Genomic DNA, 19,785 nt, shown 5'->3' on the forward strand with positions numbered 1-19,785 from the left:
CCAAATAAATGCTTCGCAGAGTTCAAGTAACAGACACATCTCAACATCAACTATTCAGAGAAGACTGCATGAATCAGGCCTTCATGGTCGAATTGCTGCAAAGAAACCAAAACTAAAGGACAATAATAATAAGAAGAGACTTGCTTGGGCCAAGAAACACAAGCAATGGACATTAGACCGGTGGAAATCTGTCCTTTGGTCTGATGAGTCCAAATGTGCGATTTATGGTTCCAACCGCCTGGTCTTCGTGAGACGCAGAGTAGGTGAACGGATGATCTCCGCATGTGTGGTTCCCACCGTGAAGCATGGAGGAGGAGGTGTGATGGTGCTTTGCTGGTGACACTATCTGTGATTTATTTAGAATTCAAGGCACACTTAAACAGCATGGCTACTACAGCATTCTGCAGCGATACACCATCCCATCTAGTTTGCACTTAGTAGGACTATCATATGTTTTTCAACAGGACAATGCCCCAACACACCTCCAGGCTGTGTAAGGGCTATTTGGCCAAGAATGAGAGTGGTGAGACGGTTTGGGATGAGTTGGACCGCAGAGTGAAAGAAAAGCAGAAAACAAGTGCTCAGCATATGTGGGAACTAACATCAAAGCAAAGGGTGGCTACTTTGAAGAATCAAAAATATTAAATATATTTTGATTTGTTTAACACTTTTCTTTGGTTACTACATGATTCCATATGTGTTATTACATAGTTTTGATGTCTTCACTATTATTTTACAATTTAGAAAATAGTAAAAATAAAGAAAATCCCTTGAATGAGTAGGTGTGTCCAAACTTTTGACTGGTATGTATACCATAAGGCCTCTCGTTGAGGGCCTAGTTACACCCCAATGCAGTGTTCCTGAAACTCCTGGTTTACAGGCCACATCAAGCCTGCAAGTCACATTATGCTGGCTTGCAAAATTATGTGTAATTCCTATTGGGATACAGCCAGAGTGTGAACGTCCAACAATTGGAAGCTTAAATCACTCGTAAACTGCATTGAGAATGTCTGCTGGGGTAGGGAAGATTTATTATTGAGACTACCTGAATAATATAAACTGGAACAGCCACCTCAGTAACGAATACAAAAAGTCCAACTACTAACAGATTAGATTAGTTTAGAAAAATGTATGTTATTTATGTTTGTGTAGAATAAGATCAATCAACCAATCAATGTACATGCAAAAACATATGAATTGAAACAAATAATTCAGAAAATCAATCTGCAGTAAAGCATGCTGGGAGATATGATAATGATCGGCATGGTTTTGAGTGGTTTTGAGCAAACATGAATTTGTAATTTTACTCAACAATCAAATTCAGCTCACTCCGAGCAGAGTGAGTAAACAAACTTTAACACATTAGCTCAAATTCTTATCCTTTTGAAGTCCGCTCAACTCACATAATAACGCTGATTAAGCAATTAGTTAAGTTGCCTTTTTTACAGCGAGGGAAAGTTGGCTATTGCATTTTTAAACGTTGACTAAGTTAGAATTGTGTCCACAAATGTACCCACATTTCTATTACGTGTAAATCGTTTATGATTAGTGAATGCCATAATATAGTTATTTGGTGAGATACTTCTCCCTATTAGCTGAAATCTTATTTTCATTGTTTTAGCTGTCATACTGGCTGTTCAGTCCAAACCTAGAGTTGTATCACGGGAATTTGTTGCGCTATACAGACGTTGCCTCCCTCCAAGGCATGTGCTGCAAGGCAACCCCCTAGACCTATGGGCAAAAAGCAGTGTAAGAAACTTGCTAGGAAATGTTTATGCTTGGAAACAAACAAAAAATACTGCACTCTGACCCATAAAACATATCTGCTTGATTCATGATAGTGGTGTAAGACAAAGCAAGGAAAGTGAACTCCAAAAACTTTTAATAGCTGGTAAGAGGATGGAATTCAATAAAAAAAAAGAACTAATAATGTCAGAAGAAAATGGCACAGAGACGGGCAACTGTAACTCATTTAAGTATCTCAGAGCATATTTAAAGGGACGGGACGTCCTTTTAAAGGGACTAGTGCATGTAACTCATTTAAAATGGCCTTGGCAGTGTGCCAGGCAGCCCAAACGGGGCAAACACAGAGCTGAAAGGCACTCTGCCTTTGTGTAAAGCCCTGGCCCTCCCCATGGCTCTACAATCCTAGTCTATTACACAGCCCAGCGGGCACTGTGGATTCTTTATATCAGAGTCAGTGGGCACACTGTCAGAGCATACCAACACAACTGGCACTGCCCCAACACTTTTGTGCCCCTGAAGAACACCACAGAGTCCGAAAAAGACTAAAGGACTCCGACACAGTGAGTTTTCACATCAAGAAAAGGAGAGAGGAAGGAGGGAAAGAGTTGTAAAAGATCTAATGCTCTGGTCCCCTGTAGGGAAAGCTGGTGTATGTATACTGCTTTATTGGCACGAAAGCTTCATTGCTACTGCAATGCTACAATGAGTCTTTCAATGTAATACTTTAGTACTGTGATAAAGTCGATAAGAAGTTCTGATGAAACTGAGAACATGGCAACACAAATGGTAACGCTTTAGGAATGGGCTAAATCATAAGAGGTTTTTGGAAAGAGGGCTATAACACAAGTTACAAGAGTCTAAAGCCGAGATAATGTATTGTACATTTCCTACTGCGTTACCATGCCTCTGAACGCGACAAAAAGCAGCACACACTGTAACAGTAAGTCTGTGTTTAATTTATTGAAAATGCCGGAAAGAGCACCAACAAATACTTTGTTCGCCTTTGAGTGCAAAGGATTGAGTACACAGTATGCTATTGCTGTTGACCCGCTGTCACACAAGTCATGAGAAAGTAACGCAAAGGAGCCTGACTCTTGTCCTATAATCGCACAACAAATACAGGAAAGACCTCAAAGCCAGAATGCACCAGTGATTGCATTAGTTTAAAGGTTGCACCCTTTTCCCAAAAGAGAAGTTAGGGAACACAACACCAACAATCAAATCAAATCAACCAACAAACAATCAAATCAAATAAAATTTGATTTGAAGTTAGGGAACACAACACCACAAAATAAAGGTAAAAAGCAAAATAGCCATACACTTCAGTGTGATTTTATTCCTTCTTTCAACCTCAACACCTTTTTGTTCTTGCTTTTATACTAAATTCACTCTGTAAATTCACGGTTGAACTTAAATTGCATTCCAAGTCCCTACACACAAAACTCAAACATGAATCAAAGTCAAACGCTCACAGGTATGTTTTGTGCACAAGTACCCTTTGTGACCTCTGTGAATTTAATTAAAATGGTTAGGGGGGCCTTGAGTTTGACCCCATAACAGCTCTGGGGTCAAAAGGTCAGAGATTTTATACAATAACACCCCCAAAAGCCGAATTCCTTTGTAACATTCGCTTCTCACCATGACTGGACTCGACAACAGAACAAAACAGAAAGCAGATAAAACACCAGTGGGTGAACAACATTGTACAAAAAAGATCACAGGGAGTTTGCTTTTAAAACCCATGATAGTTTGTAGTATGGAGGCATCAACATAAACGAAAATGCAATGTGACATTTATCATCATTAATGACCAGGTGTTTTTTATTAAGTGTATAATGGCAGGTCCCCTCTTTCTCCTCCTCCTTCTTTTCCTACCTCCTCCTTCTTCTCCACCTACCCTCCTCCTCCAGCTCCCATTCACCGGGCTAGCCTGGATCTGATTACTTACAATCCCTAAATCTTAGCAGAAAGCTTCCTGCCCCGCCTAAAAGTGCCAGCCTAAACAATTTACTGTCCTTCTACTGCCCTATCCAGCCTCCCACACACTCACCAACCCAGTGAAACAATATCAGCTCAGCTTGGGGGCAATGGGAGTGGCATATCCACTCACCGGCAAGTTTATTAGGTACACCCATCTAGAACCGTTTCGAACCCCCCTTTGCCTCCAGAACAGCCTGAATTAATTGGGGCATGGATTCTACAAGTTGGAAATGTTCCACAGGGATGCTGATCTATGCGGACATCACACTGCAGATTGAACGCCGGAACACCACCACCACCAGGCTGTACCATTAACACCAGGCAGGATGGGTCTATGAACTTGCTGCTTATGCCAAATCCTGACTCTGCCAATCAGCATGACAACAGGAACCTGGATTTGTCAGACCAGGCAATGTTTTTCCACTCCTCAATTGTCCAGTTTTGGAGATTGTGTGCCCACTGGAGCCGCTTCTACTTGTTTTTAGCTGATAGTAGTATTTGTATTTGTATTTATTAGGGATCCCCAAGGCAGCAGCTACTCTTCCTGGGGTTCAAGCATAATAAAGCACTTACATTACATATAAAACAAAAGACAAAACAATACATCATATAACATTATTACACCACTACATATCTACAATACAAAATGATTAATATCACCATACAACAATATCACAATATTTGCGTATGCATGTGTCTGTACCTTTTGTGTGTGTCACTTCACAGTCCCCGTTTTTCTTTAAGGTGTATATTTATCTGTTTTTTTAAATTTGATTCTACTGCTTGCATCATTTACCTGATGTGGAATAGAGTTCCATTTAGTCATGGCTCTATGCAGTACTGTGCGCCTTCCATAGTCTGTTCTGGACTTGGGGATTGTGAAGAGACCTCTGGTGGCGTATGCATGGGTGTCCAAGCTGTGTGCAAGTATTTTAAACAGACAGCTCGGTACATTCAGCTTGTCAACACCTCTTACAAAACAAATAGTAATGAAGTCAATCTCTCTTCCACTTTGAGCCATGAGAGATTGACATGCATGTCATTAATGTTAGCTCTCCGTGTACATTTAAGGGCTAGCCGTGCTGCCCTGTTCTAAGCCAACTGCAATTTTCCCTCTTTGTGATACCTGACCACACGACTGAACAGTAGTCTAGGTACGACCAAACTAGGGCCTGTAGGACCTGCCTTGTTGATAGTGTTAAGAAGGCAGAGCAGCGCTTTATTATGGACAGACTTCTCCCCATCTTAACTATTGTTGTATCAATATGTTTTGACCATGCCAGTTTTGACCAAACCCTCAACATGCTCAATTTCCACATTATTCATTACGAGATGTAGTTGAGGTTTGGGGTTTAGTGAATGATTTGTCCTAAATATAGTGTTGAGGCATCCGCATACATAGACACACTGGCTTTACTCAATGCCAGTGGCATGTCGTTAGTAAAGATTGAAAAAAGAAAGGGGCCTAAACAGCTACCCTGGGGAATTCCTGATTCTACCTGGATTATGTTTGAGAGGCTTCCATTAAAGAACACCTTCTGTGTTCTGTTAGACAAGTAACTCTTTATCCACATTATAGCAGGGGGTGTAAAGCCATAACACATACGTTTTTCCAGCAGCAGACTATAATTGATAATGTCAAAAGCTGCACTGAAGTCTAACAAGACAGCCCCCACAATCATTTTATCATCAATTTCTCTCAGCCAATCATCAGTCCTGTGTGTAAGTGCTGTGCTTGTTGAGTGTCCTTCCCTATAAGATTGCTGAAATTCTGTTGTCAATTTGTTTACTGTGAAATAGCACTGTATCTGGTCAAACACATTTTTCCAGAAGTTTACTAAGGGTTGGTAACAGGCTGATTGGTCGGCTATTTGAGCCAGTAAAGGGGGCTATGATTAGATTTGCAGAAAAATACTTGGTTTAAATGTAATCTGGCACCTTATTATATAATATCATGATATTTGTGCATTTATAATGATGACAAGATATTGTATTGATGATGTGTACGTGTACCGTGATGTAATTTGGATGTAATATCCTAGGCTTGTTATTGCAGTATATTAAGGTGTGTGATTTACAACAGTCAGAATGACACCCTCATTAAAATTACAATTGAACAGGTAAAGAGGTGTGCTTAGATAAAGCTGTTCCATCCTCACATACCTTGTGCCCTCTCAAAAATAATGGGTGCATGACGACTCTGGTCACAGGTTAAATAATTATGTTTATTTGTTGGGTCACATGGAACTTCAAAAGGTTTAACGGTGGGTTGTCGTGACCCAGAAAAGTTTGGGAACGATGGGACTAGTGCATAGGCTGTGGTTTTAAAATGTGGACACTTTTGTGCTCTGTAGCCAATACCAACACTTCAAAGTGTCAATAACTGTACATTTTATAACAAATAACTATTTAATGCAGGTTTTTCCTGACAGTCTTACTAAGATTTCTCAGTGAAAATCAGAAAATTCGATCTTGAGCCAACATGAGCTCTCTAAACACAGGTGAGAAATGGCTAACCTGACAGATTAAATGGCTGATGCGCAGCAAGCACCTGAGGAGTCGCCTGGGGTGATCCTCTGTCAATCACTGAACCACAGTCGGCTTGGCTGTCATACAACATTAATCATTTGACATTACAGGGTTGCCTCGGCCTCTAAAGATATATATTTTTTTACCCCTGAATTGACCCATTTCTCAGCCTCTGAGTATCACAGAAACATAACACTTTGAATGAATAGAAGAAAAACGTTGTTGCTATGGATGAAGTTGATCAAAAATAAAAAAATACATTTTAAATATCCAATTTTACTATAACTGTGTGAAAAAGTTACAATATATGCTTGTTTTGGGGAATTAAAACCAGTAACTTGTGTTGCAGAAGGTTAATAAAATAAGTGTTTAGGCTTGTGTCTCTTTGCAATTATTATCAATTTGGAGGGCAAAAACAGGTTGGCACTTTTAGGGTTAAATTGCCTTGTACATTGCACCTTTACCAAGATATCCCATAAGCTGACTGGGTGCATCCCAATATATGGCTCCCTTCCCTTTGTTCTCTTTCCTCGTCCTCACTGAACGAAATGAAAACAGATAGTTGAGCACAATATGGGAGCAACTCAACATCCTCAGTGCTACTCCTATCCAGTTCCTTCAAATCAGTGAGAACGAGGAGTAGTACAAGGGGCAAAGGATGTAGCAAAGGAAGCCATTTTCACCCCTATGAATCCCACTAATGACTAACCAACAGAACAGTGAGTCCAAGCTTCTAAGGGACAATCGGTTAGCAGCTAGCCGTATGCAGACACCCTCAGGACAGCTACTTAGCAGTAAGCTACCTAGGCGCCCTTAGGATAAACACTAAGAAGTAATTACCACTCCATTCTAGTGTTGGACTTTTAAATTATTCACAGACTCACACCTCTGGGGTGAAATTTCCCCTAGGTACAGATCTAAGATCAGCTTCCCCTCCACCAAAGTGGAGAAAATGTAAAACTGACATAAGATCAGTGTCTAAGAGCAACTTCACCCTACTTCTGAAGAGATACACCAGTTACACGTCTAGGTTAGGGCTGGGAGGTGTTTAAACATCAAAAAACACAGCTGTGATGTGAAATTGCTGTGTTGAACACATGAAGAGAGTACTTCATCAGTGATGTGTCAAACACTTGAGAGAGAAAGAGTGTTGACAATGATTCCAGTATGTTCAGGCTACTTATTCTTGATGAGTATTTAGAGAGTTACAGTATGTGCTGACAAAAGCGTATTGCGAAAGTGGAAACACTTGCTTATCAATGTTGCACCATAAAATTCTCAGAATTTGATACATTTTCAGAAATGAGCAATAAAGCCTTTTTATGTGTCAGAATCAGTGTTCTCTTTCACAGTCTTAGTAAATTCCACATTCAAACTATTGTACTTTTCAGTCTTTCACCAGCTCAAAGTGAAAGCCTAACATTTAAACGGTATAACAGCACAAGGTCATTAGCCTGGTTTCCACAATTCTTTTTGGGTTTGGCTTCCTTTTCATGTGTAACCCTAACTCCAGGCTAGAACAGAATGGCACCATTGTCTGTCCCTCCCAACATCCAAGTACATAATATAGTATTGTAATGAAACAGCAGGGAGCAGGTCTCGAACCCTCGACCTCCTAGCCCGAGGTCCGGCGCGCTATCGACTGTGCCGCAAAAGCATGCTCGAGCGGCAAAGAACCCTCTGCACACATCAACAACTGACACCCACGAAGCATCGTTACCCATCGCTCCACAAGCACACGCACTGTCGTGGATGCGAGGTCCGATCCCACTTCTGACACCAATGTAATGAAACAGCAGGGAGCAGGTCTCGAACCCTCGACCTCCTAGCCCGAGGTCCGGCGCGCTATCGACTGTGCCGCAAAAGCATGCTCAAGCAGCAGAGTCGATTTCAGCGCTTATAAACCCAGGGTCGTTACAGTATGTTTGTGTTTGCTCCCCACTTCACACACCTTGATGCATAGTCCTCCCACATTCCATCTATTGTCAAATACAATCGTGCGTTATGCTGTATACAGTAACCCTAACATGCTTAATTAACCCTCGCTGCTCGTGAGCAATGTGGGTGCAATAATTGAATGACATGTATGTTTACATTTATTTTGCAACGCTCACGCACGCAACACAAGCGGTGTAGTCAGCATGTGAATGTTTAGATGCCAATCACCATATAAAGTCCAAAGAAGAAAAGGCCTGGAAGGAGGAGAGATAACTAGAAACGATTCGGTTGACCGTTTTATGTGTGGATTAATTGTCAGAGTAGAGGACCGTGTGCATTTCAGGTTAAATAACAACTCAACATTTATATCCCAGGACAAAATAGCTAGCAACAGAAAGCTAGCTAAATAGGACAAATTAGCTAGCAACTGCTAGCTAGCTAGCTAAATTGCCATAAATGTTTAATGCTTTTCGACCTGTCCCCGAATTAATATAATTGGTTCAGAGTTTGTTTTGATATTTTAACCTGCGTGTCGTGATCGCGTTTGGTGCGGGGGACAAAATCAATATGCGCAAGATGGTGCACGCGCCGCCGGTTTGGGTTCGGTCTTTTGCCGAAATCACACGGTGAGACACCCATCAACAACATGACATTTGCGTGCGAGAGTAGTGAGTGTCAATTCACATGCCAGCGTAATTGTTATGAAAATCCATAATAAACCGTTGTTTTTGTTTACTATTTAGCCCCAGAGATTTAATGTTGTGAGTTCATTCTGACCTTAAATGTCCTACGGGATCCACCGTACCTGGGCTAAACAGTTAGCTCCTCATGAGGATGTTGTTTGTTTCTAATAAACCAGAGCCATGTATAAACTACAGTACATCTCGTTCTTTCTACATAAACAGTGCTCTCTCTTGAAATCGGAGTCCTCAAGTTTTCCAGCTGTAGCCTGTCTAGGCTATAATCAAAATCCACACAGGTACACTGCAGTTGTTTTCAAATATATAGCCTATTTGACTGATAAACCTTAGTTTACAGCCCAATACATTGTTAACTACATCTTTAATCTACTTAGCATAGGGAAGATCATAAAAATTCATTTTCTACAAAATTTGTCTGCTTACTCTACCAGCATTGTTCCACGTAGACACGAGAAAAAAATACTTGCTTTCTAATTTGACGCACTATGAAGCCGTAGACATCGTTGACGCTCACCGCCCATCTGTTTTCTCTCATTCACGTATTCTATTTCCAGCGTGAGCACGCTCATTCGCGCCCTAGAAAATATGCTTTAAAAAAAATTTGAGCTTAAGAAAAACAAAATGCACTGCAATACAACTAATCAAAGGAATACAGCGCAACTAACACCAAACAGCTGGAATAAATGTGAACATGTATGGTATAGGACTTTGTATTGAACAAAAGTGCATTTGCTTCATGACACTGGTAATCAGTTTCCCCTGCAATTTCAATCTTTAAGTGGCAAGCTATATAACTGAACAGTGTCACACACAACCCTATTACAAGTTATCTAATTGTATCAAATTAATCTCAAATTAATCAAATCACCTACATCTAAATAACAACAATTATGAGGCCTAAATGTTTTATATGTAATTGCATTACTGCGTCCCAATGACACCCTATTCCCTACATTAAAGCATTACTTTTGACCAGAGGCCTATGAGAATAGTGTGCCATTTGGAACATAACCTAAGTAACCTAAGTAGTCGAGGACCTCTGAATAGGAGCAGTTTATAAGGATACATGTGTCTCTCGTTACCTCAGCATCTCAGGGCTTCCATAAGTGGCCGTCAAACAGGGCTGTAAACTAATGTGGGCGAATTGCTGGGTAACTGCAGCACTTGTATCTAAAACAGCATGCCCCGACTTGCTTAAGGGCACAAGAGCCACCACTGTGTCACCTAAATGGGGACTTGCGCAACTGAGCCATAATGTACTCCATGACCCATAACTATGTATGTTTACAACACTATTTGTATGCCCAGTTTGTGTGGCCTTTCACCCCCAGGCATCCCCGTATCTGTCATGTTAAGTAAGCATGAAACGGAAAACCAAAATGACTGTTCTTATTGGACAAATCCAGGTAATAGCTCTCTCCTTCATACCTATTGAACGTGAACATTTTCTTATGCTTCTGCTCTAATACACTTATTGGCACCTCTGCTCTCCTCTCTTCCTATTCTATCCCATTCTATTCAAACTCAGCATTGACAGAGTTGAGCTGCTCACTCTGCAAAGCTAAGAATAATCCAACTGAGAAAAAAGTCCTTTGGCATCCACTCTCTCTGCTAAATGTGGACTGAATATTATCATTCCAAAACTGTAAAAATAACTCTGTGTGTTTGATGTGGGCGATGAGAACAGTGCCTGTCTGTCTGAACACAATAGCGCGAGGCCGGATGAGAAAGTTGGCCAACTACAAACGCAGAGGAAGGATGTTCGGGAAGAACCAAAGGAGCATGGAGATAGAAACAGAGCCAATAGCACCAAGACTGAGACTTGAAATTGAATCGGTTCACTGTGGATGCCAAAGGGCATAAAGTTGTAAAGTCCACAAGTGGCCAATTGTGGACCAACAACCAATCATCTGTATTCATTCTATTGACAGGTAACATACTGGCTTCTGAGATTCTTTCACAGCATACAATTGGCCAGTCAGATATCAATACTCTATTACCTGCAAAGGGCATGTCCAACTGCCAGTGGTGTAAAGTAAAAAATACTTTAAAATACTACTTAAGTCATTTTTTGGGGTATCTGTACTTTACATTTTTGACAACTTTTACTTTTGCTTCATTACATTCCTAAAGAAAATATTGTACTTTTTACTCCATACATTTTCCCTGACAACCAAAAGTACTCCTTACATTTTGAATGCTTAGCAGGAAAGGAAAATTGTCAAATTCAAGCACTTGGTCATCCCTATTGCCTCTGGCCTGGCAGACTCACTAAACACAAATGCATCTTTGAAAATAATGTCTGAGTGTTGGAGTGTGCCCCTGGCTATCCGTAAATTTTAAAAACAAGAAAATGGTGCTGTCTGCTAATATAAGGAATTTTAAATGATTTATACTTTTACTTTTGATACTTAAGTATATTTGAGCAATTACATTTACTTTTGATACTTAAGTATATTTAAAACCAAATACTTTTAGACTCTTACTCAAGTAGTAGCTGACTTTCTGGCTGGCTGACTTTCACTTTTACTTGAGTAACTTTCTATTAAGGTATCTATACTTTTACTCAAGTATGACAATTGGGTACTTATTCCACCACTGTCAATTGCCCACCATTCACAGCTCACAAAATGACAAGCCAATGACTTCTCTACATTCTCTCACCCGATGGCGGCCTACCCAATCACATTTCTCTTCAAATAACCCAACATCATTTCAGTCATTTAGTGTTCCTCATAGCATATGCTTTAACCCTGAGTGACTTACAATCAGTGCATTCAAACAAAGTCAAGCAAAACAACGACTCATAACAATCACCACTCACCTGATTAACACACACTGGTTCTGCAGTCTCTTCCATAGGGAGCGGTAACACTCATTTGCTACGGCGTAGATGTGCGGGGAAATCTCGCCCAGGTGGTGTCGGCTGTACCTCTCCACCGCCGGCCGGTCGTACAGGTCAGGGATGGACTGGTACGGGTTCACCGCAGCCAGGATGGAGCCGATGTATGTCTGTTGTAGGGGAAGATAGAGATGGGAAAGGGACATGAAACACATGGAGAGAAATAGGGTTGATTCACAATACTGAGCCCGGGTCAAGCCCAGCCATGCTGAGCTGTACTGCGCTGGCCTGGTTACACATACATCCGCATTGCCCTGTATAGCACGGTTGCTGGAAAAAAATCTAAAAGCCATGTAGAATATCCTTTTTCATCAACAGATAGCATAATTCACATGGAATGGAATGATATTAAGGTTTTGTCTGCAACACTCCCCAGGGAATGACCGGACTTGAACAAGGGAAGTCTTGGGAGAACAGTCCTTTGTCCATGTTCCAATGTGAGAAAAACAGTTTTTTTCAGACAGCCCAAAGGCCATAGATAACTTAACTTAAGACAAAAAAGAACAGGCCATAAAAACCTTTAACTTATTTTCCAGGGCCTTGGAAGATAACAATCGGCCATAACCTTCCGTGAGGGAAAAATAAGTAGGCCAGGTAAAGTCATTGCAAACCAACATGAACAACAACATCATTGTGAACAGTCGGTCTGGATTTGCTTCAGAACACAACGCTAAGTTTATTTGACCTTTCCCCCTTCATTTTCTTAGGCCCACTCCAGTTTTCATGAAAACCCGCTTCATGTTTAAAAGTTCAAAGCCAAATAAACCAAAGTGCTGAAATAGAAACTTCTTCAGCCAGAGAAAAGGTATTTTGGCAGATCCCTCAGTTCTGTGGTAATGAGTAATGGATAATGAAGCGTTTTGGAAGAAACACAGATACATCTGAGGGGAAAGCAACTTTACATACTTCAATTCGGTACATACACCGATTACAGTTAACAGTGCTGATGACCCTGAGAATAAACTGGATGAGGGTGAGGCAGTTGTGGTGAGAAAGCATGTTTGGGGTGCAAGTGGATGACACAAAATAAAATATTAAACGCTGAGCACACCACGCCATTTCAACGTGGAGAATTTGGTCATATTTGGTAGATACGGTGATCATTACAACATTACAACCCTTTTTTCACCCACTCAAAAAGACAGCCAAACGTTTGTTGAATGCCCAATGTATTATCACTATGCTTTCAATAATCTAAAAGCACAACCAAATTCCAACGGAAAATGTAGGTCTCATTTTTGGTTTAGTTGTCACCTAAATGTGTTATCACTGCAATGTCAACCATTTCGAAGTTCAATTGGGAATACAATGCCATATATTGTATTTATTTATACAACAACTTAATGTGTTATCACTGTGATTCATCTAATAGCACTTCCAAATAACCTGGATTGCAGATGAAATTACATTAAAGTACATGGTGCATGTGATCAATGCCGTTTGAGATTCTGTGCAGATTATTATAGCAATTGTGAAGACTTCCACAGACCTGCGATCCTGAACATACACACTTTCTATGATTACATAAGAAGACATTTATTGGCACAGTAACCTCAAAATGTGGCCATGGATGTATTACTAATTTTAAGGTTAAATAAATACTGTTACATTCGTTTCTAAGACAGCCTTAACATTTGGCTATTTACTGTCTTACAAAAGTAATATTGAATTGTGTTTGGTTGACAACATAACCAAATATCAACATTTAAAGGAGATGTATCTACTGCTCGGATAGCTAGATCTGAGCCACTGACTTAATCCTATTATTTTATTTATTTTACTTTAATTTTTGGTTGAGATGGAGACGTGAATCCAACATATTATTTGTTAACTTGTCGACAATTAATAGGCTATTTACCGTATCGCAAAAATGATATTGAATTGTGTTTGGTTCTCAATGCAACCAAATATCAACATATATCAAATACCAAAACCAATTCTTCCTTTGGCCGCCTCTCCTTCCAGTTCTCTGCTGCCAATGACTGGAACGAACTACAAAAATCTCTGAAATTGGAAACACTTATCTCCCTCACTAGCTTTAAGCACCAGCTGTCAGAGCAGCTCATAGATTACTGCACCTGTACATAGCCCATCTATAATTTAGCCCAAACAACTACCTCTTTACCTACTGTATTCATTTATTTATTTTTGCTCCTTTGCACCCCATTATTTCTATCTCTACTTTGCACTTTCTTCCACTGCAAACCAACCATTCCAGTGTTTTTTTTACTTGCTATATTGTATTTACTTCGCCACCATGGCCTTTTATATTTTTATTTATTTTTATATATATTTTGTTTGCCTTCACCTCCCTTATCTCACCTCACTTGCTCACATTGTATATAGACTTATTTTTTCACTGTATTATTGACTGTATGTTTGTTCTACTCCATGTGTAACTATGTGTTGTTGTATGTATCGAACTGCTTTGCTTTATCTTGGCCAGGTCGCAATTGTAAATGAGAACGTGTTCTCAATTTGCCTACCTGGTTAAATAAAGGTGAAATAAATAAATAAATAAATATGAAGATGTTTCTTCTGCTTAGATAGCTCCATCTGTGCCACTGAGTCTTTAATTCCAGTTTGTCTATTCTTTAACTTACATTTTTGGTTGAGATTGAGACGTGAATCGAACATATTTATTATTAACTTGTAAGTTCCATTTAATATCAACCGAAGCTAGAAACCCTAGACCTACAGTGTATGTATTGACAATTTTTTGTTGAATCCTGGGCTGAATGAAAACAATAGCTGTTGATGACTTCCCAGATGCTATATAGGCCTAAATAGCATAATTGATGATATATGGTTCCATTTCATTTGCTCTGTTGAACCTACCATTTGGAATGACTTTGACAGCGACAAGTGAATCTATTAAGTGGAGATTCCTCAACAATAATTCTCACAATAGCACATTGGTTATGGTCAGTGACAACTATCAAAGCTAAACAGGGCTGGGCTTTGTTAAAACCCTGGATGGGAGACCAAAGGGATAGCTGTAGATACACTCTCTAGTCGGAGGTGCTACCCAGCCTATTGGGTATCAACATCCAGCCTATTTGGGTGGCAGGTGGCCGAGCAGTTAGAACATTGGGCCAGTAACTGAAAGGTTGCTGGTTTGAATACCTGAGTGGACAAAATTGCCCATTATTTTGGCTACCATGGCTAGAAAAAGAGATCTCAGTGACTTTGAATGAGAGGTGATTGTTTGGGCACGTTTGGCAGGAGCTTCAGTGACAAAGACTGTTCAACTTCCTGATGTTTCAAGATATGCCATGGCCGTCTTAGATTTTCCACCACCATCAACAAAACACCAAATGATAAAATGTATTGTGGAAGAATGGTGTTGTATCCCTCCAATAGAGTTCCAGACACTTGTAGAATTTACACCATGGCGCATTGAAGCTGTTTTGGTGGCTCGTGGTGGCCCAACCCCTATAAAGACACTATGTTGGGGTTTCCTTTATTTTGGCAGTTACCTGTATGTCCACATAACTAGGTTTTAGGGTTGGACCAAAATTAAGCATATTCCTAGAATAAAAAGCACTTTATATACAGATTCTCCATTGAGAGTGCTTGTTAGTCAAGGAGTGGTCGTAAATGAATTAATCTGGGTCCGGGAAACTGGCTCTATGAGGGTTGGTTCTTCCTGGACCCTGATTAAGAATAAACCTGGATAAAAAGGTGCTATGTAGTCCAGGAGTAAAATGGATCTGTGTCCGGGAAACTGGCCCTTAGAGTCACACCGAGGCCAATTGAGAAATCCCATAGTCTTTTCAAGACCTCTCCCATAGACAGGGGTGGCAGGCAGCCTAGCAGTTAAGAGCGTTGGGCCAGTAACCGAAAGGTCGCTGGTTTGAATCCCCGAGCCGGCAAGGTGGCCTTGAGCAAGGCATTTAACCCCCAACAACAACTGCTCCCCAGATGTAAATGAAAGCTTCCCCCCAGCTCCCTGCTAACAGCACTATCTACAGTATCTTGCTCCCGCAAACTGTAACAGAACTTTTAACCGAGAGTGTATGAGAAAAAAAATGGCCAGTGTAAACGCACAAATGCATTGTGGGAAAGGAAATTAAATGGCCGGGCCCATGATCGAAAGCAACTTCCTGTTCTACTGAAATCAGTGGAGCTTTGAATTATTAGATTCTTTATAAAACAAGCAGATAAATTAAAAACTCTGGATCTCCGGCTTCCTTCATCCTCACTATAAAGAGGTAAATCATGGTTGTCTCCCAAATTGCACCCTATTCCTATCCCTAGGCCCTGGTCAAAAGTAGTGCACTATATAGTGAAAAGGGTGCCATTTGGAATGTATCATGATGGAAAGCTTCAAGTTCCTCGGCGTACACATCACTGACAATCTGAATTGGTCCACCCACACAGACAGTGTGGTAAAGAGGGTGGAACAGCGCCTCTTCAACCTCAAGGGGCTCAAGAAATTTGGCTTAGCCCCTAAGACCCTCAGAAGCTTTTACAGATGCACAATTGAGAGCTTCCTGTCGGGCTGTATCCCCGCATGGTACGGCAACTGCACCACCCTCAACCGCAGGGCTCTCCAGAAGGTGGTACGGTCTGCTCCAACGCATCGCCGGGGGCACACTGTCTGCCCTCCAGGTCACCTACAGCACCCAATGTCACAGGAAGGCCAAAAAGATAATCAAGGACATCAACCCCCTGAGCCACGGCCTGTTCACCCCGCTATCATCCAGAGGGTGAGGTCAGTACAGGTGCATCAAAAACAGCTTCTATCTCAAGGCCATCAGACTGTTAAATAGCCCTCACTAGCCGGATACCACCCGGCTACTCAACGCTGCACCGTAGAGTCTGTCGCCCTATATGGTGGTATTCTATCATGTTGTGTTGTGGATATGTGGTGGTGTAAGGATGTTATATGATGTACTCTCATCTCTCAATTCAGTACAAACATAGTTCACTGTTTTATCTTTTGTTTTATATGTAATGTGTGTGCTTTGGTGTGTTTGGACCCCAGGAAGAGTGGCTGCTGTCTTGGCAGTAGCTGATGGGGATCCCTAATAAATACAAATGCATAGACATAGAATCACTGGCCACTTTAATAATGGAACACTAGTCATTTTAATAATGTTTACATACTGCTTTACTCATCTCATATGTATAGTATGTATAATATTATACTGTATTTAGTCAATGCCACTCCAACAATGCTCATCCTAATATTTATATTTGTATTAATTTCATTCTTTTAGATTTGTGTATTGTTGTGAATTGTTAGATACTACTGCACTGTTGGAGTTAGGAACACAAGCATTTCGATACCTCTCCGGCCTCTAGGTCACCAGGCTGCTCGTTAGGGCGCACACCTGTCACCAGCGGTACCCGCATAATGACACTCACCTGGACTCCATCACCTCCTTGATTACCTGCTCTATATATGTCACTCCCTTTGGCTTCTTCCCCAGTCGTCATTGTTACTGTTTCATGAGCTGTTTGTTTCTGGCTTTGTTCATTTATTAATTAAATGTATTCACTCCCTGAACTTGCTTCCCGATTCTCAGCGTACATCGTTACAGCTACTGCAATAACATCTGCTAACTATGTGTATGTGACCAATACATTTGATTTGATTTGGATTTGGTGTTTTCCGTTTTGTTTGACAGAGAGCAGATGTGAGCCATTCCCCACACACAGGGCCTACTTGGAGCTGACCAGTGTGTGCGTGTGTGTCAGGGAGATTAGCAGCACCGCAGATACTGGTCGTGTTCCACTGCAATGTCTGGATAGCTATTTTACCTATCAGCTAAACACATATGTTATAGCAATCTGTCAGTCGACGACAGTCGATGACTTGGCACGCAACCATTGGTTGACGTATGTAACGTCTAAGCAGTGGAACGCATGCCATCATCAACTGTGCAGTCGGGCACCAGATTGCTATAACATGTCGGTCGTGCCCCTCTGCTCAGACGTTGCTGACGCATGCCCGATCTTACAACGCCTAGATAGATATTATATGTATCAGCTAACCACATCATTTAGTATACCAGTCTGGTGCCCAACTGCACTGTTGATGACTTGGCACGCAACAATTGGTTGATGCATGCAACGTCTATCCAGTTGTTGTAAGATCTGGCAGATATCAGCAACGTCTGAGCAGAGAAACGTGCCCATTGAGATGAGTGAGATGCGAGACTTTGCTCTCACACAGTCACACAGAGCATCTGCGCATGTGCTCAGGCCCGCTTCACGCTGCTACAACGTGGTAGCTATGGGACCGAAACAGTGAAGAAGTTTAGCCTCGCACTTCACCGCTCCTGGTTGTTGAGGAAATTGACCCACTGCTAGTGATGAGGGAAAAAAATAGAAACAGTTACAAATTGGGATATTATTTTTTATGATATACCGTATCATATTGTTTTGACAATATCGCAATTGTTGCAATAGTTGGCTGTACCTGCACAAAACTCCAGTATTTTTCCTTCATAACTGGTTCTCTATCTCCGTTTTAAATAAGGGGCCAATTTGTTTTTAGCACTTATTTCCATGACTGATTTGTTTTCTCGTGGCTCTCTCTTGTCCCTCTGCAAGCAGACATATGGTGAGTAATATGTTTGGACCACGGAATCGCAATAAAATCACAGTATTGAATCGCAATACATACACTATAGAATCGTGAGAAACGCAATACATATCGTAATGGCACCCACGTGTTGTGATATTGTATCGTGCGGTCCCTGGCAATTCCCTGCCCTACCCACTATTACCGTTTACTTTTTGCATCTTCGTTAACTCGCTGAGTCTACCTTTAAACATAACCTAACCTATGACCTGACCCATCACCATACGCAGTGGCAAGAAGTGACATCCCCAAAAACACAAACTATACAACACATAAATGGCTCCTAGTCACCCACGCACAGGCTACTTTCTGTTCCTAACACTAACACTAAAACTAAATAATATAAAAATGAAATAAATGTTTTTTATAAAACTTTAACTAAATAAAAATGTGTAAATCAGATCTGAAAACTAACTGAAACTAAAATGAATTTCAAATAAAAATCTTAAAACCAATAGAAACCCCCAGAACAAACTATAATAACCTTGGTGTGTGTGATGATTGATCAGAGGCTGAGCATTCAGAAGCAAAATTCCCTTCCCTCAAACATCCCCTATATAGACAAAGAGAAAGCGAGAGAGACTGAAATATATTTGACCCATATCTAAAAACTCCAAGTACAAATTTTAAGCTAAGCACAAGCAAAGAAATACCCATCATGCAATAGTTAAGAGAATACATCTTTCTGTCTCCCACAAACTTTCCTACTGTATATACATTGGAATAACAGCTGAACACGTACTTTGCTATCTCCACTATGTAGAACCATATAGGGTTCTACTTAGAGTGTGCTAAGTACAACCATATAGGGTTCTTCGGTTTGTCTCCATAGACGAACCTTCTGTAAATGCTTCTACTTAGAACCATCTAAGAAGGGTTCTTTGTAGAAATCTCAATAAAGGGTTCTACAAATAACCTTTTTATCCTCTAAAGGTTCTACCTAGAACCCACTATGAAGGGTTCTACTAAGAACCCTTTTATCTTTCAAGGGTTCTTCCTAGAACCCTCCATGAACAGTTCTACCAGTCTTATTTGCATATTTTTTATGACAATACATCACATATATCATAAGGCCTTTTTCACAGCCCAGTGATACCCTAACACAGTGGTCGGAAGCTCCTGGTTTACAGGCCATATCAGACCTGCAAGTCACATTATGCTGGCTTGCAAAGTGATATGTTATTCCTATTAGAATCCAGCTAGAGTGAGGATATCCAACAATTGGAACTTTTGATCACCAGCAAACCTGCATTCAGAATGAATGAAGGTTGATAATGGAGAGTACCTAAATCATCTAAACTGGAACTGGTGCAATCAGTAATGGCTGCAATAAGTCCAAATACTAACAGAGTGGATTAGTTTAGAAATATCTAAGTTATTTATCTTTGTGCGGC

The 19,785-nt window shown here is 40.7% G+C and overlaps 1 protein-coding gene across 1 annotated transcript in view; it reads right to left on the reverse strand.

Annotated features, from left to right (window-relative positions):
- Nucleotides 1-19,785, reverse strand: part of myo10 (myosin X) — a 266,652-nt gene that overhangs the window by 99,187 nt on the left and 147,680 nt on the right. Inside the window, exon 4 of the mRNA XM_039003646.1 lies at nucleotides 11,719-11,906. Coding sequence (XP_038859574.1) covers nucleotides 11,719-11,906 — 188 coding nt within the window. The remainder of the gene's footprint in view (nucleotides 1-11,718; nucleotides 11,907-19,785) is intronic.

The sequence above is a fragment of the Salvelinus namaycush genome, chromosome 11, assembly GCF_016432855.1.
Source record: "Salvelinus namaycush isolate Seneca chromosome 11, SaNama_1.0, whole genome shotgun sequence".
In the NCBI taxonomy this organism is placed as follows: Eukaryota; Metazoa; Chordata; class Actinopteri; order Salmoniformes; family Salmonidae; genus Salvelinus; species Salvelinus namaycush.